Source organism: Schistocerca gregaria, chromosome X, assembly GCF_023897955.1.
Source record: "Schistocerca gregaria isolate iqSchGreg1 chromosome X, iqSchGreg1.2, whole genome shotgun sequence".
Classification (NCBI taxonomy): Eukaryota; Metazoa; Arthropoda; class Insecta; order Orthoptera; family Acrididae; genus Schistocerca; species Schistocerca gregaria.
Window position 1 is genome coordinate 414,994,167 of NC_064931.1, and position 24,171 is coordinate 415,018,337.

General features: G+C 42.2%; 1 protein-coding gene across 2 annotated transcripts in view; it reads right to left on the minus strand.

Moving 5' to 3' along the window:
- Positions 1-24,171, minus strand: part of LOC126297673 (elongation of very long chain fatty acids protein-like) — a 173,301-nt gene that overhangs the window by 75,085 nt on the left and 74,045 nt on the right. For both annotated transcript variants that reach the window (XM_049988779.1, XM_049988780.1), the window contains exon 2: positions 20,208-20,283. In XM_049988779.1, the coding sequence (XP_049844736.1) occupies positions 20,208-20,271 (64 nt within the window). In that variant the 5' untranslated portion in view covers positions 20,272-20,283. The remainder of the gene's footprint in view (positions 1-20,207; positions 20,284-24,171) is intronic.

Here is a 24,171-nt window from a genome sequence, read left to right on the forward strand (position 1 = left end):
GTTACTACACAATATTCATTTTTGCCACCTTTTTGTGGTTAGTATTATTTACATTGTACTGGGCACATTTGAAATTAGGGAAGCTTTGCATTTGTCTCATTGGAGTAGTTTCTGGGTCCTCTGTTGGCAGGAGGTGCTCAATGAATATCAATTGGAAAGGAGAAGGCCCCCAAGGAGCTGGGCAGTTTGGAAGGAGCAATTTTTATTGCCAACCGATTTTCATATTTATTTAATATCTCTTATTATTATGCCCATGTAATTCGTTAGTCATCGGACTGCTGTTGCAGCGGTGAATATATTGGCTCAGTAACTGAATAACAACTTCTTTCTATATCTTATACTAACTTGTGGAGGCAGAGAGAATTTCGATGCATGTGAGTTGTGTGAATGGAGGCTAAGCTAGTGTTACCGGTTGTGGTGGAAAACAAAAATCTTGCTTGCAACCGCGTATCAGAGAGACCCGAGCAGGTAGTGTAGTGCTGTGTTTGTGAGGAGAATAGTGATGCTAGGGACCTGCAATGCTTTGTTCCGACCTGCTGTGAGCGGAGCTGGCTAGGCGACTGCACGACACCCCGCTGAGGTGATGTAACAGGGAGGCTTTTTAGGGTGATGAGAATGATGATTAAAGAGACTAGAATACTGGGTCATCAGTCCTTCCTTATGAGAGAAACATGTAAAAAGGTAAAAAGCGAAGAATGGAGACTTGGATGCTCAAACTATATAAGCAAGTCTAAGAGTTTAAAAAGGACGTGACGGTAGTTTTAACACGATAGGTAAAAGAAAGAGACACAACCCAGGCAGCATCTTACACAAGAGGATCTACAGGCACGACAAGGTGAAAAGGATAGAAGTAATTTACAGTCGCTTGGTGGGTCCGCACCACAGGGAGGCGCTCCCGCCCTCACAACCGCCCCCTAACACTGGAAGTGGAAGATTATTAAAGGTTAGAATAAAATCCGCTCTCTAGCAGGAAATGCAACACTTTAGTCATGACTGTCACGTCATCCGCAATCACCTGAGGTAGTGGGTAGGCAAGCTGAGAGTGTGCCGCAGATCGACCAGCAGGGCGCTCTCAAGAAGAACATGCACTATTGTCAGTAGACTACCGCAGCTGAAGTGAGAGGATCCTCCTGACGCAGATGGAACTCGTGGATGAGTTTCGTTTGGACGATGTGTAGTCGGCACAACACAATGGCTTCCTTCCGAGGGGCTTGGAAAGATGCATGCCACACTTTATTGGATACTTTAATCACTCAGCTTCTTTTTGATCATAGTAGCCTGACATTCCAGTTCACAGAGCCTCAAAATATAGTGTTGAAGTTGTAATCTTAAGTCTGTGCCCGGTATCCCGAGATCAAGTTGTTGATTTGTAGTTGCGTCTTTGGCTAGATGGTCAGCAAATTCATTTCCTGGAATACATAAGTAGCTGTGTCCAGGTGAAGGTCACTGTCTTTCCAGAGCTGTAGAGGTCACCCAGTACGTCCTGGATGTTTGCTACCAAAAGATTTTTGGGATAGCTCAAGGTTATGCCTTTTAGACAGCTCAAGTAATCGATACAGTTCAGAAAGTTGGTCGGGGACTGGGATTTGATGCACCGCATGTCCTGAGAGATGGCAACCACCTCTGCAGTCTATACACTACAGGCACTCGGCAGAAAGTGCTGCTTCTGTCCCTCGCATGTGCAGAAATGTAACTGACCCTGTTGTTGACTTTCGGGCCATCTGTCTAGGCATGCCAGATTATTCTAATCTTGCATGATTGAAAGAAACAGGTGTCTGAGGAGGGTAGGATAAGCGTCCTTCTGGGGACCACAAAGATGGTTCATCCCTATCACAGGACATAGGACAGGATACAGCCCACGGGTGGGGGGGGGGGGGAGGGGGAGGCGGGGTGTCAAGAGGGAACTCTAGGACACAGACTAAAGGAGGCTATTGGAGGTCCTTCGGTAGAATATCGTGTAGGATCCCAGCTGGCCTTCTCACTTTTGGGCGATGAGAAAACTGAACTGCTGGCTGTGGAACAGAGTTAAATGACATGGGTGCGTAGGCATCTGACTGACTGCGTAACTTGCCAGAAGGTACTATAGCCCAACCTACGGTGGTGGGACATTTTCCACCAGTAGGCTGTTAACAGGGCTCGTACAGAAGGCTCCCCCGTTGCCAATCGCACACCAGTGTGGTGAACAGGGTCCAGCAAGCTCAGTACAGATGGTGCTGCCGACCCATAGGTAACACATCCATAGCCCAAACGGGATAAAATTAGCGCTTTGTAAAATCTCCGAAGAACTGCGTGGGCCATGCCCCACGAGGAGTGGCTAAGAAAACAGAGCATTCAGTTTCATGCATGTTGCCTTGAGCTGGCGGACATGCAGCAGCCAAGTTAGCTTGTGGTCAAATAAAATACCTAAGAATTGGAAAGTAACAATGACAGAGTAACGAGTAACTGGTCACCACGATAAATTTCTGAGTGTGGGCGCACAATCTGAAGTCGACAAAAATGCATAATTCGCGATTTTTAGGAGTAAAGGAAAGATCATCCACGTACAGTGACAGAGTCGCTGTGGGTCCCACTGCATTTATTACACTACTGATGGCGATAGCAAACAACGCTACTCTCAGAACCGACCCATGAGGGATTTCAGTTTCCTGTACGTATTGGTTGCTGAGAGTAACCTATGCAGACCCCAGAAAATTGAAGAGATAGGAAATTCTGTATAAGAATGGGTAAACTGCCCCAGAAATCCCACTCTTGCGGTGTAGACAGGAGGTGATGTGGCCAGATGGTATCACCAAACGCGATTGAGAAGCCCAAGGATATGTTTCACTTTGTCGGCACGAAGAGGTCTGGACATTTGATTGTGGATTTTATTGGGACCAGGAGCCATAACTCGACACTCCACTAAAGCGCTGCGAAGCTCCCAGACACTGAAAGGGACATTATATGAGAGAGAGAGAGAGAGAGAGAGAGCGCAGTATGACTGGAAAGATAGCAGGTGGCGCTCAATAAAATGTTACCAGGTCAGGAAATAATGATTACTTCAAGTGGACACTTCAGCGAAGTGTGCTGCAAAACATTCGGCAAGTACCATGGGATCAGTGCAAGTGTTACCATTGACAAGGATGCCAGGAACCGCCGTGAGTGGTGGATGGCCAAAATACGGCGGAGTTTAATCCATACTTGGGACAATGGGGGTGTGGGATCGCATAGTTGAGGCATATTGCTGTCAACACTCCTGGTCCCTTTTCTTTATTAAAAACCGGACTTTCACCTGGATTCTCTTGAATGCTATTAAATTATCCATAGAGGGATGGCGCTTGTGCCGTCAAAGGGGGCTGTGGTGTTCCCTGATAGCTGTGGCTACGTCTTCATACTACGACGGCAATGGCGGCCGTCTGAATGAGGAGGAATAGGGCATCGTTGCTGCTGCATCATGAGTGGTAGTATCAATAGTATCCTGTATAAATTTGTTGATATCTGTCACACGACTGGCTGCAAACGTCGCTGCAGAGGAGAAAGCCTGCCTGTCAGCTTTCCGAAGTGACGAATGTGGAGCATGTTCTAGATGTCCGAGTGGAGAGGGAGAGAATAGAAAATTGGTCGCTGGCGCACACACCACTGAATCAGGGGTAAGATACTCGGTCTGCAAACTGCGAGATCAATAGCTGGAAACATGCTGTGGGACACACTGCAATGGGTTGAGTAAGCAGACGTCCAATTCTGAAAGGAGGTGTTCCAGTACTCTGCCTCTGAGACAGTGTCGTCGCCTCACAGAAGATTATGGGCATTGAAGTCCCCCAATAAGAGGAAGGGGGCACGAAGATGTGCCACGAACTCTGACATCTCGTGGTAATAGAAAGGTCCATCTGGAAGTAGGTAAACATTACATATAGTCATGTGAACTGACAGACACTAGTGGCCACGGCCTGTAGTACAGTGGTGTGGGACAACTGCCCACTGAAAATAACAGAGCGTGTGAGGGTACAGAACCCACCAGACGCTCTCTCTACGTTAACGCAATTGGTACAGTAAGGTTGGTGGTTTTTCAGAGCAGGGAGGTATGTTGCCGTAAACCATGTTCCCTGAGGCGCTATGCCAATTACCGAGTAAGTAGCCATTCAATGAGTTCGGTCAAATGGCGACAATAGCTGTTACAGTTCTACTGAAGGAACGTTGGAGTCCTGTTTGAGAAAGTGGCGAATGGTAAAGATGGGTGTGAATACTTCGCTACCAGGTCCTGTTTCACCTGATTCAGAGATCCATCGTCCGTGCACATAGGCTCGGACCGTTCTGAGAATGAGCAGTTGGAATAAACGAACCGTGTATACAGACACATTCAGATAAAGTCCATATTTTTAGCTACATTTGGACCTGCTTGTTCTTTTTAATGAATATTGTGTGAAACAGATGCTTGGATAAATTAAGCCATTTATTCTGGATTCATATATTATCATCATCAGAGTTAGCCAGCATGAGGCAATCCTGTTAATTTTTGTAATAATTTGTAGAGATGCAACTGAAGTAAAATTCCGCTAACAGCGAATGGGTTTAATGATGTATTTCTGGATAATATTCTTTAGACTTCACAGTTGAGATAATTTGTTCACGTGATAGTGTCTTTTGGGTAGTTGTACACTGGGTCAAACAACCATAATTTTAAATGAATTGGGGGGGTGGGGCAATGTTTTCTCAATTTAAAGTGAGGTTTGTGATCATGATAGCAGCCAGATTTGATGTCATTTAACGTTATCCATAAACTTGTGCACACAATAAATGAGGGCTCATTCAGTAGATAAAAAGAATTTTTTTTTAATCATTGGGTATACTTTCAAATAACATCAGCGGCATAAGGGGAGTAGATAGTTCACTATTTTACCATTTATATCGGATCTTTGCAGGAAAAGAAATAACTACTACAATACAATTAAGTTTCAAAACAATCATTTCATCATCTATTTCAATGTGTTATTCTGGAAACAAATTCATTTCTTTGAAATAAACCAATATCCTCCACTATATTTTATTCTGACATTGCTTACAACAACAATACACCTTCCAAGTTCTCTTGAAAGTGCGGCTGTAATCTGGTTCATACTTGTTAGTGGAACTCGCGACTGGCATAGCCCTGGGAAGAAGGCGCCATGCCACCACTGCATCCCCAGAGAACAATAACTGAGCACGATATTTGCGCCCATTTTGTTTGGACGTCAAAAGGACGAGACACCACCCGACCAGCATGGGAATGTCCACTGGTTTTGTAAGCTTATGCCCTATTGCGTGCGTTGTGGGTGGAGTACATTGGCTGGAAGCCAAATTCGATCAACTACTCGAGGGAAAAGGTATCAGATCAGTAGATTATACCCAGTCACTTATAGTGAAACTGCAGATTCAGCGGATCCTCGGAAGACTTCTTTTCAGCTGTGGCCTTATAAGACATAATAGTTTGTCTTCTGTCCCAAACGCTATGGAAAGTACTGGTTGTATCAAAATCCGGTGAGATGCACATGGCGATACACGCATTAAAATGCGCCTTATTGCGTGCGGATAGTTATTGCCAGTGTTGAGTATCAACCCCGTAGTGTAGTGTTCCAACATAGCCCTGTTTTTAGTGAGTTCTAATGACTTCAGTTTAGTGCTATTAACACTACACGCGACCCCGTGTACTAGGTACAAATTAACGTGTACGCAACTTGGGAGTTGGCGCATCCTATCCGCCCAATAGCCACTTTCACGTCCCGTTCTGACGCCTCAAATCTATATCAGTCTGTCAGAAGGTGATTGCACTATGTTTGCTAGGTCTAAACACAGAAGAGATACGGGAGTGTAAATTCGTAAGCCAGTGAATGGTGTGCACATGTGGTGACGCCACTTGGTCGTGAGCATCCAATTAGTTGCCCATCCGAGAGATTGCTCTGGGCATTAGCAAGTTGTTGAAAGAAACAAGCCAAGGCCATACGCGAACTCCCACAGCATTGGACAACATTAAATGGAAATGCTTTGCTGTATCTTTTGTCTTTTACTCTTTTCTACGGGTGTTGGTAAAGGATTAGACGTCGATAACATGTAAACCGTTTTCTGGATTACCTGGGCATAGGTTTGTCGATGCTACAGGGTCTTTCAAAGAGATTCAGCCCATTTCACAACACTCTTCAACATGAAGGAAAATCTGTGGATGAATTTGATATTAATCATCGAACTTTGAAGTATTTATTGGCACCAGTTGTAAATTTGTAGTTCTTTGGTTGCCGATAACGGCCTCTGTGTCAGCTAGCCCGTACATTAGCAAGTCACCAATTGGGCGCGTAGTCAAGATTCGACACCAATTTTTATATGTTCATTTTCATGGATGAATATTTGTGACAGCGGATCAATCTCTCTTAAACAGCCAAGTGCCAGAGAGAGAGAGAGAGAGATAGAGATAGAGATAGAGAGAGAGAGAGAGAGAGAGAGAGAGAGAGAGAGAGAGAGATAGAGATAGAGAGATATTAGGGAGGAGAGGGGGGAGAGGGAGGGGGAAAACGGGGAGACGATGATGTCAGGAACCTTAACGACTTGCTTAATGCTGTTTTACGTACATAACGTCATACACAGACGGCTAAGTATATTGCCAGGGGCTTAGGCGGCAGCCGACGCTGAGTCATTGGCACAGATACCAGCGATCTCGTAACGCCTGGTATATTACAGGTGTGTGTGAGCGTTACGAGAAACTCCTCACCGTTTTGAAGGTCAAAACGACTTAAAATTAAAGGACTTAAGATGTTGTAAATGTAAATATATCAAGAATGACTGCGGTTAGGCCGTTACAAGTAACATTTATAATCTGTTACAAACAGAAAGCAGAGTGCGTGTTGTACGGAACTGGTATATAGTTAAGACTATAGACACCACCACTCCTAGAATGCGGATATGAAATCTTAATGTGCTGCTGCTCACAGTTCAAATGGTCTAAGTCTACACAGATACTCCGCAATCCAGTGTATAGTGCGTGGCAACACTATCAGTTATTTCCTTTCCTGTCTATATGCCTCCATTTAACAGCACTACTCTCATCTTCGTGGTCCTTACGCGACATGTACGTTGACGGCACTAGAATCGTTCTGCAGTTAGTCTCAAATGTCGGTTCTCTAAATTTTGTTAATAGTGCTCCTCTGAAAGAACTTCGTCTTCCCTCCAGTTATTCCCATTTTAGTTCCCTAAGTGTTCTGAATACCTGCGCGATGTTCGAACCTACCGGTAACGAATCTTAATTGCTTCGATGCTATGTAGACTAGCCTTTAAGGTAGAACTAATTCCAGCCGAGACGTGAATATAGTAGTCACTTTATTCTGTTTACCTTAGTGGCAGGGAAACCACTGGACACTTATCTTCCCAACGAAAAATTAAAGTTGTGTACTCAGCGAATTTACATCTCATAGGTAGGACATACACTGTGGAATTCGGACATGTTAATTTCTTCTTTCGCCTAAGTTGTTATTTGCTAATGAGAATCTTTCTGCAGGGCTGTTGTGGGAATTTATATATTCTACATCAGTGTGTGTAATTTTAGTAAAATTGCTATTCTACCAGAGGAAAAGGGAAATGAAGAGAGGAAACGGCCTGGGGAAAAACAGATGACCGATTTTCCATAAATTTTGGATGTAGGACTTTGCTTTTGAAATGCAAGTAACGAAGCTAACGTTGCAGTACGAAGAGTGCCTTTGAATTGACTGCGAAAAATCCTGGTAGCCATTTCCTTATTTTATTTTTTTGCCAATAACTACTAGTAAAATAGGTACATTTCATACAATATTTTTTTTAAAATTACGATGTTAAATGTTACCCACGTTCTGAACAGTCACATAAACGAAATAAAATCGGTAGTACGCTGATGTCTATTACAGAGTTTTCCAGGTATGTTACTACCTAACATTATTTATCAGTGTTAGTTAACAGGAATGTAAAGTAAGTAGGTAATGAAGCCTTTAGATGATTTAAAATGAGGTATAATTTTGCTTGCAGACTTCTGTATTTAGTGCTTGCTATCTTTAGATGGCTGAATCGGCTGCTCCTTGACTAGCATCCCCACACATGAGATTGTCAAACAATTTTGATGAGATTACTGCAGTACCTTTTAAGTCCTAACCGTATTCCTACAGCGGAATGGTGTTATTTGCTCATTCTGAAACCGTTAAAAACCGCTCTTTTCAGCAAATACGCCAAGCAATCAGCTTGTGTGTGATGCTGTATGCCAGTAATCCCTTGGTATTCGCCTTAATAATACTTTCAGCAGTGCCGCTAAGAATGAAAAGGGGTGCTCTAAGCAAGCAGAATAGTTGGGTTGGGGGTTGGGCTGTTTGGGGGAGGAGACCAGACAGCGAGGTCATCAGTCTCATCGGATTAGGGAAGGATGTCGGCTATGCCCTTTCAAAGGAACCATCCCGGCATTTGCCTGGAGCGATTTAGGGAAATCACGTAAAACCTAAATCAGGATGGCCGGACGCGGGATTCAACAATCGTCCTTCGAATGCGAGTCCAGTGTGCTGACCACTGCGCGACCTCGCTCGGTAAGCGGAATAGTAAATGACTGCTTGGATGAATCGCTTCCTACGTCTAATGAAAACAACAGATATGAAACCTGACATCAGTAAGAAACTATCCAGACCAAATGGCTCACGAACGGCTGGCAAACGACAGAGGAGACATTTTCAGTATTTGAACACAGCAGAAAACTTTCAAACTCGAGAGCGATGAGACAGCCACCAAATATATTTTTTCCGATCCACGGATTTTTTATGTCCTGTTCAACTTTGAATTTTTGATGAAGTAATGAAGGCAAGAGAACAGAATGATAGTACATGTATCATAATTTTGCTATAGCAAACGTTTAAAATATTCAAGCTTTAGTTTATGTGAATCAAAAATTAAGAACTGCCCAAATATAAAGAACTCTGCAGTTAATATTGAATGTTTATGAAATGCAAGGAGCAGGACTCAGAAGGTGGACGTATAACGATTAAGTTTTCCTCTGCCTGTTCAGTAAATGCAGGGATTCCCGCTTCATCGTATCTCACGTGACAAACGTAAACTTGAATGGCCAGACGCAGTTTGAAATTCATCGAATGCGAGTCCCATATTTTCCACCACTGCACAGTGGTCAGTGTATTCAAGGTTCAAAATGGCTCTGAGCACTATGGGACTTAACTGCTGAGGTCATCAGTCCCTAGACCTACTTAAACCTAACTAACCTAAGGACATCACACACATCCATGCCCGAGGCAGGATTCGAGCCTGCGACCGTAGCAGTCGCGCGGTTCCGGACTGAGCGCCTAGCACCGCTAAACCCCCGCGGCCGGCTGTACTCAAGGTCACAGTGCCTTAGGTGCTTTGAGAATGGAAAACCCAAAGGTGTCCGTTGGAACCTCTCACCTGGTCGTAGACAGCAATTAAGTTGACAGGTTCTTGTTAAGGTAGATAATCAGGGTTGTGAGAAACGCCTCCTCGACAACCGCAGACAGCTCTACAAGTGAACACAGTCATTTTCAAGGCACAGATGAAATCCGACGCAGTTGTGCATGGTTACTTGAACCCTCAGTGGATGGGACAATGCTAACCAGGAACCAAAAGACGGCATAACCAGAAAGAAACATACAGTAATTAACCAGCGCCCCGACACAACCGGAGAGTACCAACGTCAGACGTACTTGCTCACCAGTTCAATATTTCCCTATTTATGTGGAAGGAAATCGGCCATGTGATCCTGTGAAACTACGGAAAACATAAATGTGGATATGCAGACGTGGTTTTGAACTGCCGTTCTTCGAAATTAGAGTACTGTGCCGCCTCGTTCTGTGGAAGCAAGCGGAAAGCTACAGAAACTCTGTCTTTGGATAATTCTTCTTTCCCCTTGTCTTAAAATGTCTAGTGACAAACGTCAGAACTAAAAAATTCGTTTTACTTTACTGAATATTTTAGATGGTTTCAAATAATTTTAGGACATGGGAGGAAACGACGATAAATTTATCTGTGTTTGCTATATCAGCTAGACGGGAATAGTGCAACGAGCGCCGTATTGCATAACCCACGAAGGCTGCGTTATCTGAGATAAGGTGGCAGGAAGATTGCGTCACAAAGACGTGTCTCACACACGCGACCCGCTAAGTAAATCTAAGGCAGATAAGGTAGTCAGAGCCTTGCACGATCCTGTCTTCATTTCAGTTTTGTCTTAATTCTCTTTCTTCCTTCGCGACAAGAAATGGAGAATTTTTCAGTCTACGTTTCCCCAGAAGATTGTAAATGTAACGAGCTCTTATTTCTGCAGCGTTTTTACAGTTTTACTGTCATTTCACTCTGTAAATCACACATCGAGGTGAGGAGCAGTGTTCGGTTCTAGTACAGCCATCCTCATTTGTTTTCCGTGGTGTCCGTAAATCATTTCGATGCTCAGCATAGGTGCATACACACTGCCACGGTAATTTTCGGCCACTTCTTTCTCAGTTACGCTAATGTGCACAGTCTGCAAGAAATTAGGTATCTAAGATAGCTGGGGAATACCCTCCTTTCGCTTTTGGTGTAAAACGAATCAATGGAACGACTTTCCCTAATCCGAAAAATCTGGATTCATTGATTCTGGTTATCACATGAATTTTTCAGTACTGCCGTATTTGCCTCAAGGATGCGGCGCAATTTCATTACCCATCTTAGTTATAACTGAAAAATACTGAACGTCTTACGACATCGTGGACAGAGCGTAAAATCATAATACTAAATAATCTGTCTTCACTATCTCTCCAGTTCTCTTTCTGTGAAGGCATCTTTAAGGATTTTTTTTATCGTAAGGCGTTACATGTCTTACTGTTTTCATTATGAAGATAGTTTATCGCCCACTCTAGCCTATCCCGTGTCAGGCTCTTCGTCTCTGTGTAACTGGCAACCTGCAACCGGTTGCACCTGCTCACTATAGGCAACCCTTTGTCTCTACAATTTTACCACTCCCCACACCAACAGCTCCGTTACATACCTGATGTGTCCTATTAACTCTTCTTTTAGTGATAGGCAATAAATTTCTTATCTCTCCAGTTCGTTTCAGTAAATCTTCATTAATTATCCTCTCTGCCCATCTTAGCTTCAGCATTTTTCTGCGGCAACATTTCAGGTGCTGCTATTCTGTTTTACGATCAATACTTTATTGGAAAAAAAATTGTGGGAAGTAGTCAACCTAACACTAAAAGTTTCCTCTCACTGGAGTACATACCAACCCGTGATGGGCTCTCTAGAAATTAATGTACGGACCATTTACTATAAGTGATTTGTTTGGTGCTTGATAGTGACTACTTAGAAAGATTACTGTACTCGACGCGACGGTGCTTTCCAAGTGACATTTAAAAGAGTGAAACGCCATGAGGGAATTAAATTTCTTAACATTTCGTTTTGGATAACTCAGGAGACTCTTAAGGCAATACCATGACAGCAAAGTCGCAGCCGAGAAACAACGCTAATCCGTAGGAAATTATGGTGGATTATATTATGATCGATTGAGAACTGTACGCTCGGAATTTCAGGAGGCTTCATTGCTGAGATAACAACAATATATTTCTTTCGAAACTTTCTTTTGCGCTGATAAGTGAGCATCTGTGCTGCAGAAGAAGCAGGTAACTGCACCTTCAAGTTCAGTTCGTCTGCCTACACACCTTCACTGGTGCGTTAAATAAATACGCCCAGTTTCAGTAGCATATAGCCATAAATAGTTACCTGGGTAAATGCAGGCATTAACAGCGTTATATATTACAGGTATTATGTGGCCATAAAAAACATACTACACGAAAAGTAACATACAATAAACAGTGTTTACTTGTAGTGAGATTTCATTCATAGTAGTAATTATCGAATACACAGTGCGGACTGTGTGTTAATTTTCTGTCAGTATCATTACATAAGAGAAACGAAAAATTTTTAAACGAAAATAAAAACTTAGTAATCGCAAAGAAATGTATATGACCGTGACATACGAGAGCTCTACAGTTAAAGGAAAGAAGCACCCCCATATTCATATCTGTACACGATTCAAAGATAATCTGAAGTAGCCCAGCAACGTCTCCGTCGTAAATGCACTTTTGTTGTTAGTAGGGTGGAATCACTTCGTGTCACTTCTTCATCAAGTTCACCAAAACAATTTGTGACCTGTTCAGCAGTGTTAATCTTTTCTCATCTAACGAGATCAGACACAGCCGGCAGCCTCAGGAGAGTTAATTTTAAAGTTTGCCTATGGTTCCATGACTCAGGAGATATTCGTCGTAGGCTACACATTGTTGTCCGAGAATGCGTATTCCATAGCAGGCCAATATTTGGCCTTATCCGTACTGTGAAACATAACGATATCTTAAATAAAAAAACTGTATGCAAAACTCACAGACGCTTCAGGATTTGCAGTTTACCGACAAACTGTTTCTCGGTGCTTCGGTGTAATTGGATTTATACCACTCTCAAATAAGCTACTCACGTCGGCACGTTTATTGTGGATGCAGGAATACCGATATTGGTGATAAATTAATGTAGAAATGTGCACTTTACAGATTAATCCCATTTCAGTATGAAAAATGTTGCTCATCGGACATTCGTCTGTAGAGGAAGTGGTTGACAATTCTGTCATAGGAATTTGGTGACTGGAGGTGTATAGCACCAAGCTGTGGTAAGAAAGGCAAACGGAGCAACTGATAATTCAGCTCTTACCAACTGAAATCGGGTTTCGTCTGATCAGGCAACGGTTTTACAGTACTCTGCGGTCCAACTGATATTGTATGGAGCGCAGGCGATTTCGCGCTTTTAGCAAAGGCACTAACGCCAAATTTCGCCGCACTGTCCTAACGGATACGTTCTTTGTACTCCCACATTGATTTCTACGATTATTACACTCAGTTTTGCTTGTCTGTTAGCACTGACAACTCTACGAAAACACCGCTTCTCTACGTCGTTGATTGAAGGCCGTCGACCACTGCGTTGTCCGTGTTGATGAAACTGAACTCTGGTATTCTCGGCACACTCTTGACACAATACATCTCTGAGTACTGAATTTCGTAAGGATTACTGAAATAGCGTGTCACATGCGGCTAACTCCAGGTACAATTCCGCGTTCAAAGGCTTAATTCAAATGGCTCTGAGCACTATGCGACTTCTGAGGTCATCAGTCCCCTAGAACTTAGGACTACTTAAACCTAACTAACCTAAGGACATCACTCACATCCATGCCCGAGGCAGGATTCGAACCTGCGACCGTAGCGATCGCGCGGTTGCAGACTGAAGCGCCTAGAACCGCTCGGCCACTTCTGCCGGCCGGCTGTTAATTCCCGTCGTGTGGCCAGAAACAGAAACCTTTTCACAGAAATCACCTTAGTACAGGTAACAGTTCCGCCAATGCATTGCCTTTTTGTACCTTGTGTACGCGATACTACCGTCAGCTGTATACGTGCAAATCGCTATCCCATGACTTGTCACCTCAGTGTAATACTAATCTTTCTCCACGTCCTAACATATTTCAGCCATAGTACCAACTACCCAGTAATCTGAGTCTGATCCAAAGCCAAAGGAGAGTCAACCTTCTGTTATCGGCTTAACCTTTCTCTCGGCATACCTCACATATCTTCTTTCTGTCCATCAGCGAACCAGTACTCTCTCGCTTCGACAACGTTGTTCGTTCTTTTCTCATCTTTATTTCTGATTTCTTTCTTACGACTCATCTGTTAATTTTATTCCATTATTTCTCGGTCTTCAAGCCAACCAGCTTCTCCAGGTTTGATTCCTTCTGCACTGTTTACATGCCCTTATGTTAGTATGTCTTCACGAGACCAACAATTTTAGCTGTTGCTCCTTAAATTCCTTGCTGTTTGAATGCTTATGCAAAGAATACATCACGAACATTCCATTGATTTTGTTGTTCCGTATTTCAGCGTCAAAAACTTCTGCAGCATTTTTTTCCTTCTTCACATGTTTAACTCTCATGGCATTTTACTATCCCTGTTTTCTCTGAGAACCATTGCTTAAAGTTTGGGTTTTCGTTTCTAAAACTGTAAGAGAAACACTGCTCTCACTGGACCGTAAGTGGCATGTTCCACGGAACAGCTGCTCTGAAAATTTGAGTTACCTGATCTAAAATAAATATTTTTAGTATTGATGTTGCGCCCACTGATCTCCCAAGGTGCTTTTTAGTTGAACACAATTTCTTTGCTGTATCGTGGAAGTAACACCGAGCCTTCAGGAAACTTGCATAATTTCTCCTGCCATTAAGGTTATGTCTATGTTTTATCGTCTTAGTCTGAAATGCTCTTACATTCATACTGGTGATCTTCATCCTCACTGGACTCCCTGTTACGCTCATTCAAGCCTAAGAGGGCATCTGTACTCTCGTCATTGTCCTCCACTGTTATTCATTCCCAGAAAGAGACGAAAGATTTTAGTAGATATGCCTATCTTTCTGCTGCCTTCTTTCCGCTGTAAAACTGGCCGTTTACACATCAGCTGATTATCTAAAAGAAGTAGAAAAGCTACACTAATATTTTCTACGGAAAAGTTTCATCAACTGAAATATACTGATGAACGAAAAAATTTGGTAATGCAAGGCACGAGTGTCACATCGGCATCAAAACAAAATAAAAATTCCAAGTTATTCAAGACAAAAATGATGAAACTCCAGTAAAAACTGATTAAACACACATATCACATTAAAAAGTATGAATTTCTGTTATTTGTGGGAAGTAATTTCAAAAATTCCTGTGAGGTAGCCCACGTCGGGAAAAAGATACATTCAGTCTCTTAATTCCTGTATTTTCATTCAGTTTATTCCATTCCCTCTTCCAGGTTTCAGTTCCCTAGGTAGGAACGTGTTTTAGAAGCTATGCAGAACAAACGGCGTTTTGTGCTTTGTGTGGCAACAGATGTAATTCAGTTGCAACTATGTCAAGTGATTTTCTGAGCAATGAACTGCCTCAAAGATAGATTTACTACAAAGGGCGTAAACATCTCTTATTACATCATTGGCCTCTAAGGTCGTCCGATATCACCGTATTCTTTTTTTTATTTTGAGAGAGATTGTGAAATAATATGTCTACGTGCTTACCTGCTTACCCTTCCAGCAACTATGAAACCTCATAGCAACATCAAGTATTGCAGCAATTCCAAACAATCTGGCAAAATTATGGGACTAGTTTGACTATCATCTAGATGATTTTCGCGCGTCCGGTGGAGGGCACATTCAACATTCGTTGAAGCTAATTGAAATCTTTGATTCTGAAAGTAATATCAAAAATTACTCCAAGGTTGCATCTAAATGGATGTAAAAAAATATGAATTTGTAAAATCGGATGGTTCCTTGAAAATAAAAACTTTAGTTCTATGAACAGGTTAAAATTATTCGAAGTTTCAATTTTATTCACGTAGAAGATAGCTCTGTGAAATCAGATATATCTTTTTGTAACGCCCTGTACTATATTTATGTTTATACTTCCACGGCTTTCTCTGCCGCTGCCCCCCACCCAGCTACCTCACTTTCTTCCCCCTCCAGTTCTCCATTTGCAATGCGCCGCCAATAAGCTGACAGTTGTTAGACGGATATTTACACTCAGTAAAAAGTAAATTATCACACACTAATAAACTGTACTGACGCACACGGCCTTCGCTGTGAATGCGTGTCGGCCCGAAATGGCTCTAGAAGCCATCGGTAACATGTAAAGTATGTATGAAAACTAATGGAAAGAAATCTACGGTGCATGTAAGTGCTCACAGGTGACGCTATACCTACCCTGGGACATGTAGGCTAAGACGCAACCAATAGCTGGCGGCAACAGATCCTCAGCGCTGTGCAAATAGTTCGCCCGCTATCAACACTGTCAGTCAGAATGGATTCCAATGTTCGTAACCGCCGAGGGCTGCATTTTCACATCTCTAAAATTTATTTTTTATTCCCAAACGCTCTTCACTTTTATCGTGTGAAAGGTAGCTGTCTGAAAATTGTTTAGTTTTGTTTCGTTTCAGATCAAAAACAGTTCGTTTATTCATCTCCAAGAAAGCTCATGCAAGTAAAGGGCAAGTTTGACTACAACCTGCATGTTTGTGGTGCCTTTCGTGGAGAGTTCATTGCACAGTTATGGAATGTTATCTGTGCATGCATTCATGCATGCATGTAAAAGTACTCTTTTACCCATCTTAGTTGTCCTTCCACATACGACCCAACCACCACTTTGCGATGGGTTTCGGAAGAATGTGTGGTATTTAAGAAAAAATTGTCGCCTCCTCTGTCTCAGGGGGCAACCACACATTTAAGTATTATTTTGCCTGAGAACTTTAAATATTCTAAAAGGGCAAGTGAAATGCTGCATTTACTTTCACTGGCAGAAGCGGAAAATCTGTTGTATTGAGAATCTATACAGGAGTTAAAAGCTCTATAGGAGGTTTAACAGACGATTGCTGACGGATATACGGCGTCCTTTTGATGCACCACACTGCTTCCCTGATACAGTGAACGTGTTACCGATCCACGACCGCCAAGTGTTGGTCCTGTCCATCTTTGGTCGGGACAAGCGACTGCAGAGTGTGGCTACCTACAGGTTATATTAACTACTCAGTAGATCATTGTTCGCACAATGTCTACGTCGACGACTAGCATGACTACAAGGACGCCTGCAAACAACTGACCGCTCTTTTCTTGAAGGATCGTAAGTTAGTCAGCATATGCGTCAGAGGTCGGACCAGCCATAGTTCACGGCTGTGCACTTCCGAAATGAAACTTGGCTCTGCTGCAGAGCAGGTGTTGCATTCATGTGTTCACATACGAAAATTTTACGCCGGACCGGGACTCAAAGAAGGGTCTTTGTCTTTCTCGGACAACGTTCAGTTACATTATTTGTAGGTGCTAGCATCGCGGACTGTGAATCTGATGGTGCAAAATGGTTCAAATGGCTCTGAGCACTATGGGACTTAACGTCTATGGGCATCAGTCCCCTAGAACTTAGAACTACTTAAACCTAACTAACCTAAGGACATCACACAACACCCAGCCATCACGAGGCAGAGAAAATCCCTGACTCCGCCGGGAATCGATCCCGGGATGCCGGGCGTGGGAAGCGAGAACGCTATCGCACGACCACGAGACGCGGACTCTGATGGTGCAAAGCATCTTTTTTCAGCGTTGTAGAAATGGTGTGAACTGAATATGGATTAACCCCTACGATTCCTCTATCAGGTGGTGTAAGATATTATTCCTCCTCCACTAATTTCTGTGATCCAGAAAAATTGTCTCCGGAAAGGTACAAATGACCTCTAGGATGGTGAAACCATCCCGCAAATGCGAGATACACAACATAGAAATATATTTTAGTGCCAGTCTCCGCGAGAGAACGTGCAAAATAATTTATCACCACTCTTATGTTATCTTCCAGTTATGAACAGCTCTGGTGAAACTGATGGAAGTAGTCAGAGATCTTCAGTTCACTGGGCCAATGGAACTCAAACATGCACATAAGCAGATTGTGATTTGTTGACACGGAGCCTTAAATTCACATTCTTCCCCCTTATCTTTTGTGCATTGGTCGAAACAAAGGATCAGTAAAAGATAGCGATTACATTTGCTCACTGTCACTACACGAAGAAGGAAATCCCATTCTGTTCACTTGACGCATCAAACAGGACACACATGGAACACTGGTCGAGTATGGGAGCTATGACAGCTACCGGTATTTAGAGCTAAACCCGATTTTGGCAAGAAATTAGGTAGAACGTCTCAGTGACTATTTTTAGGAACTGAGGCATGGTGCCTATTTTGTTAGCTACATTGCTCGACGGCTGGCGTCCTCGTGTGGTATTCAACAGGCCAATAGGTTTGCAGCTCTTTCTCGGAAACAAGATAGAAGCGCATTCTACTAGGTCGGCATTTGTTAACAGTAAGTACGTACCAGACGGTTATAATTAAAGGACAACTACTCACAGAGCTCCAGTGTGGGCTACAAATATCGTATGGTAGCGAAACTTAGTAGATATTCTAATGCTTTAATGCGGACCCGATTTACGCCGGAAAAAATTAGTTCCAGTTTTGGCCCCCGTACACAATTTGTCAATGTGAGCATAGGAGATGATTACGAGATGCTGTACATTGCAGACTTGCAAACGGGTGGCCAAAACTGGAGCCATTTTTTCCAGCGTAAATCGGTCCCGCATTGAAACATTAGCATTTCTACTAAATTCCGCTCCCATACAATAAATACAGCCCACACTAGACCTCTGATTAGCCGCACTTAAATTATAAGCACCCGGCACCACAATTGTGCGAAAGAAGAGAAAAATCGGTGGCCCATTTGGTGAACTCTTATGTTGCTCTGCCTATCACTGAATTCATGACACACGGGAAATAATGTTCGCCAACTGCGCCAACGACTCGCACTATCAGAAATGCGATGACGGCTGCTGAGCTTGTTTCTCAACTATTTCACTGAAATCTCTCATATCTGAAGTAAGACCGATTGTGCTCTTGTATGAATACTGTGACAAAGATCGAGCTATCTGGTGCACTGTCTGAGGCACTAGATTGCAATCCCGCGAAACAGAGTTCAAAGCCTTCGTTTACACAAGCAATGTCAGTCATTCGGACAACCGACTATTTTCTTTGAGAATGACACAAACCGGTCTTCCTCATTTTCGACCTACCCATTTTTATGAATTTATCGTCGATGGGACGGTTAACGCTAATTTTCCTTCGTTTGTATTTGAACGTTTATTACTCTGCGAATGCTATTAGAATCACAAAAATTTACCTTTACGTGGTGTCATGTTTCGTTTGATACCTATTTATTTTGTGGTAAGTCGTATATGATTGCCATAGGCCATTTATTTTTTTTTTACAAAAGTTGCAGTTTCCCCGAGACCTAAAGAACCGAAGCCTGTCACCTACGTCATCTGCGTTTCAACCTGAGATGGCACCCTCGCGCACTGCCATCTCCATCTGCTTCTACGATATGGATATCTCAAAATTTACTCACATTTGCTAGTAAACTTTAATGTTGCTGAGGTTTTAATTATCGGAAGTACACTACCTTACATTTTGATGTAGTTGGGGTATCGTAAAATGTTTCAGTCATATTTTATCATTTTATGGTCTGCCTAGGTATTTTTTTTCCTCTGATAACATTTCTTAGGAAATAACCAGGTACACTACTCTGAGAACTGCAGTTTCCCCATTTGATTTCTCAACACACAGACCAGTCACCGAACGGAATTTTCCAAAATGCATCGCCACCAATGGAAACTTAACTCTCTACATTCGAATTCTCGTTTTGCATAATCGAAAGAACACTTAGGACTGCGTGTATCTTATTAAGTTCATCACTAACTATGCCGCTGAAATATTCATTCTGAAGGAGGAGATTAGCATGTTTGGCAGCTGCTACGTCGGTTATGCCAGAGTGCCGCTTCGCAGTATAAGGAAAACTCCTGAGACCGTGGAGAAACTACTGGGATCTTAATTTCATTGTAGTACGGGTAAATTATTTTTTGAAGATGAAAGTGTTGATAGAAAACATTACTGTAACTTATTCATTGCGTTCATCACTGCACGTCGATCCATCAGGAAGCTCGTAAGTGAAGGGGCCTATATTTATGTTTCAGAAAAGTTAAGAAAGTGACTAAAGATCCGAAAAATCTGTGTGTGGCTGCAGATATTCGAAATCGGAACCTAATAAGAGAAACTTTAAAGGAGAGTTTACCTGATTTTAAAGCGCAGAGACGTTTCACTATTGGTAAAAATAATCAATCAACTCAAATCCTTGAAAGAAACAGGAAGACAAGTTTTAATAAACATTTCAGAAAACTATTAGATCTTTTATCAAGTTACTGAAATTTGAAGCTTACATTGTTCTGCTCAACTGAGTCAAGTATTTTTTTGTCAGAGTATTTATGGCCAAGTTTGTTGTGAAATGTCCGTGACTGACGTCAACTCAGTTAGCGAGGATGTAGGCGGAAAGAGTTCTAGCAGTCGGTGATAATGACTGACTGGCTATGGTTAAAATTTTGGGGGTTATCACGAAACGCCTTCACTCATCTCTGGGCAATGCGGAAAGGCTGTCAACTGTAATGACATTTGGAACTGAATATTGTGAAGTAGTTCAGCATTATGTTGTCCTAATCACTGTCAACTATGACCTGATGGAAGCGAACTGCTTACATCTGGACGATTATTCTGAACGTGAGACACTTACCGCTCCTGTTATCCATCAGGTCCCTGTAGAAGTTCACGAGGTCTGCCACCACTTGCAGCGTCATGGTGTCTGTTATCTGTAACAGAATACAATATTCTGTCAGAAAGTTTTTCGTTCAGATCATTGCACAAGCAATGCCACAAGTTTTTTTATCTAAAAATACTGAAAGCTTATCTAGTTAGACTATTAACACTTTAGCAGAATACTTAACATCTGTGATCAATGTGCTTTGTAATCGATATAGGATAAAATACCGACGTTTGGGAAAGTCTTGGCGGACTGCTACAACTCTTGCAACCGGTATGTTAATAGGGGAGTTCCTCTGCAAACGGCTAACATTGATATGATTATGTTTGTTTCTCGACTGAAACACGTGTTCCCGTAAGATGATGTGGGTGATTGCGGTCTCAGGAACCATCACTGTTCACTGAAGTGGGAGTCCTATGTCTCAAGAGTCACACCTATATAATGTTTGTAGGTTTTATACGTATCATCACTACGTGTGTATCAAACATTAGTACGCTGATTAATCTGCAATGCGTTATACTTTGAATAAATTTTAGTTTGCTTCCCTTCAGTTGACTTACTGGCTATGTAGGCTACAAGCCAGCTTAAAAAGAGTGAAGTCCGTAAATCAGCAAGAGTCAGTAATTCCATTTACTCACCTTTACATTTTTAATTGTTTCTTTGTATCTGACAACGTTTTACCTGGAATGAGTACGGTGTCGCCACGATTATACACCCCTTAAGAAAGATTAGACTTAGAGTTACGGAATACAGAGTAGAATCCAGACCAGTGTCGTCCCAGTGCATGGGCAGGAGTCTTTCAGCCTCTTTGCCGACTGTTTACACTTCTCACACTGCTGTTCGCGACTCATTGCGAACTGCTCGAGTCATGGACAGCTTTGTTTGAAGAGAGCTGCTGCTATGAGCGTGTATAGCTGGAACCAGTGGCGTGTTCGTGGAATCTTGGCACTTTTGTGACGCAGGAATAAGGGAATTAACTCCATGGTGGGACAAGTGCTGAAGTTTCTTTGGTTAAAATGAGGAAAAAATATCTACACACATTCCAGTACATGTTTCCCCCACAACCGTGTTTTTGTTCAAATGGCTCTGAGCACTATGCGACTTAACTTCTGAGGTCATCAGTCGCTTAGAACTTAGAACTAATTAAACCTAACTAACCTAAGGACATCACATACATCCATGCCCGAGGCAGGATTCGAACCTGCGACCGTAGCCGTCGCTAAGCTCCAGACTGTAGCGCCTAGAACCGCTCGGCCACTCCGGCCGGCAACTGTGTTTTATTTCTATTTAAGATCCCATGGAAACATTATTTCTAGGTTATCCTAGCGTAGTTTTAGGTATATAGCTGCAGCTCGCGGTTATGAGAAAGTAATCTTAACGAACGCTAGGCTATCAATTCTCAGAACAGATACCAAACTCGAGCTCCCAGTAAAAGATACTGGCTATTTTGTGTAAGCGTCGTCTTATCTACGCCCATGGTTACCACATCAACTTCATTTAGGGCACGACCTACTTCTAGGCAACAACTGTTACAGCTTACATTTGCAGGGCAACCTGCTGTATAGGAAGCGTATAAATATGGCGAGCTCAGATAACGGGAAAGTAATTCAGACTTGTTCCTTTCGATTTTTCCAAATATAATGAACTTGGTTTTAAGCTCATGGGACATTAATATGGTGTGAAAGAAACACCCATTACTCAACCTGCCCAGCTACACGCACTTGTTTTGTCAGGTGGAGGTTCAGAGCAATTTAAGGTTTAGAGCAAGTGCTGCACCATTTACTATCCAAATTCAGATGTGAACCTGCTGCACTTTCAAATGATTTGTTCGTGGACAAAGGTTGTGTGAGTAACAGTCACGAAATGGTTTTATTATCCAATCACGTGTTTGAGGACGTGCATTCTAATTCAACATATGGAGCATCCATAACTGTTTCGTTACTGCTGCTGCGTCAATACGCGCAGTTGTCATTGAGAATGCCAGTCATTGAGCATAATGCTGTAGTAGTAGCAGTATTAGTAGTATCGTTTATTTACTAGTGGATACCTTTTTAAAGGATTACACATGTAATGGTGGTATAGTTTACGAAAAGAATACAGGTATTTACCTACTTGCAGGTAAAGTTTCAGAAGGATGGGGCAGGCTGTGATTTGTAGCTTCATGGCAGAAACATTAAGTAATGACGGGAACTATAGAAACTAATTACGTTCACGCCGGATCCGAGAATTGTGATCCTGGTTGTGGAACGGCTCGCGTATTCACGGTGCCCTTCATCTGCGTCGCTGCTTTTCCTGTTTCTAGCGGCGAGAAGGCGATCGTATTACAACACTCTGAACAGCTGCTTTAATATCTCGACCTTTTACTTTGAAATAGGCTAATACGCACTTTTTAAAAAACTACACATCTAGAAAACTTTACACGAGATTAATTCGTTGAAGGGTCACACAAAATCGTATTCACAGCTGTTCGTTGCGTCTGGCTGATAGGTACTAGACCATACGTTAGTGTTTTACTAGTAGCATAATTTTTAGAGTCGAGAAGTTAATTCGTTATCAGCATATTTAACTTTTCTAAAATATATACGAAAATGGTTTCCGACAACATAGCGAAATTGCCAGTATTTTAATGACGATAAATTTGGGCACGTTCAGAATACGAAACAGGATTTGGCATTGTTAGCAGTTCTGAAGTCCGTAAATGGTACCATCAGTCTGAAGTGGCTGACGAAAATTTCAACGGGCATCCGCTTTCCTTTCTGGGTCGTTCTGCCTTTCTCCGTAGTGTACGGTCAGTTTGAGTGCTGGATACTGGTCACCCTATACGACTGTCACTTAATGCGAGATACAATCGCCCTGATAGTTCAGTCATACGGTGCCAGATGTATGGTTATTTTCCGGAGACATTTATCAGAATTGCGTGTTTATTGTGAATTTTTGCTTTTAGTAAAAACTTGGTAGCTTAAACAGCCATTCAAAATAAGCTGTAGATTAGTCTCTGAAAATCTTGTGACTTTCGTAATTCTTAATATGTTACATTTTTTATATTTTAAAATGTTCAAAACATTTGCTGAATAAAACAAAGAAAAACCATCAGCATACTTTCCGCTAAGGAATATTGTAGTCTTAGCCTAGAATTTTAGATAGCAAAAAATTAATTCATGCTTTAAAATTCACACTAATTTTATTTCTTTCTCAGATTCTAGCTTCCTTCAAAATCACGGAGATAGCGTCGGAATAACGAAAACTTCATTTCTTGGTTTTTAAGAAAAATTATAAGTAACCCTTTGTGGGAACTACACTTCAGTATTACCTTTATTTTACCATGATTTGTGAGTGCTGCTCTGATGAAGTGGAAACTGTGTTTCAACTAGTCTGGTTCAGAAAACCAGGAAAAGGTTAAGAAAACCTTTTATAATTCAATAGCAATATTTTTGAATATGTAACTTGGCTGATATTTGTGTCTGTAAAAGCTACACGATTTCAAATTGAGGCTTAAGCTCCGTCACAGTCGGTAAGTCACATGTGTATATTAGTATAAAGCTCCAGTCGGCGTAGAAAACTGGATTCAACAATGCGTGGCTAACAGGTTTACTGTGGCGTTTTATTGAACCTTTGAAGCAGTTACAGTCTCAACACAATAGAAAAATCGTGGTTCTACTAGCCCACCTTTAACGCTTTCAGCCACTTTACGAGCCCTTGTTTTACTCCTCGTATCATGGTTATGGTGAGGTGCATTATCTCATTCACGCACAACAATCTTAGGCGTAAATCTCAATCGCTCATTGAAATGCTGGATGACCACTGGTAAAGTTCTACACGGATAAGAGAAATGCCATCAGCGACCGGAAGACTTATTAATAATCACAGACATTACAATTTTTGCAAAGAACTTAAAGCCGTCCCGTAGACCAGAACTCTTAACAAGTCTTACGCCTGC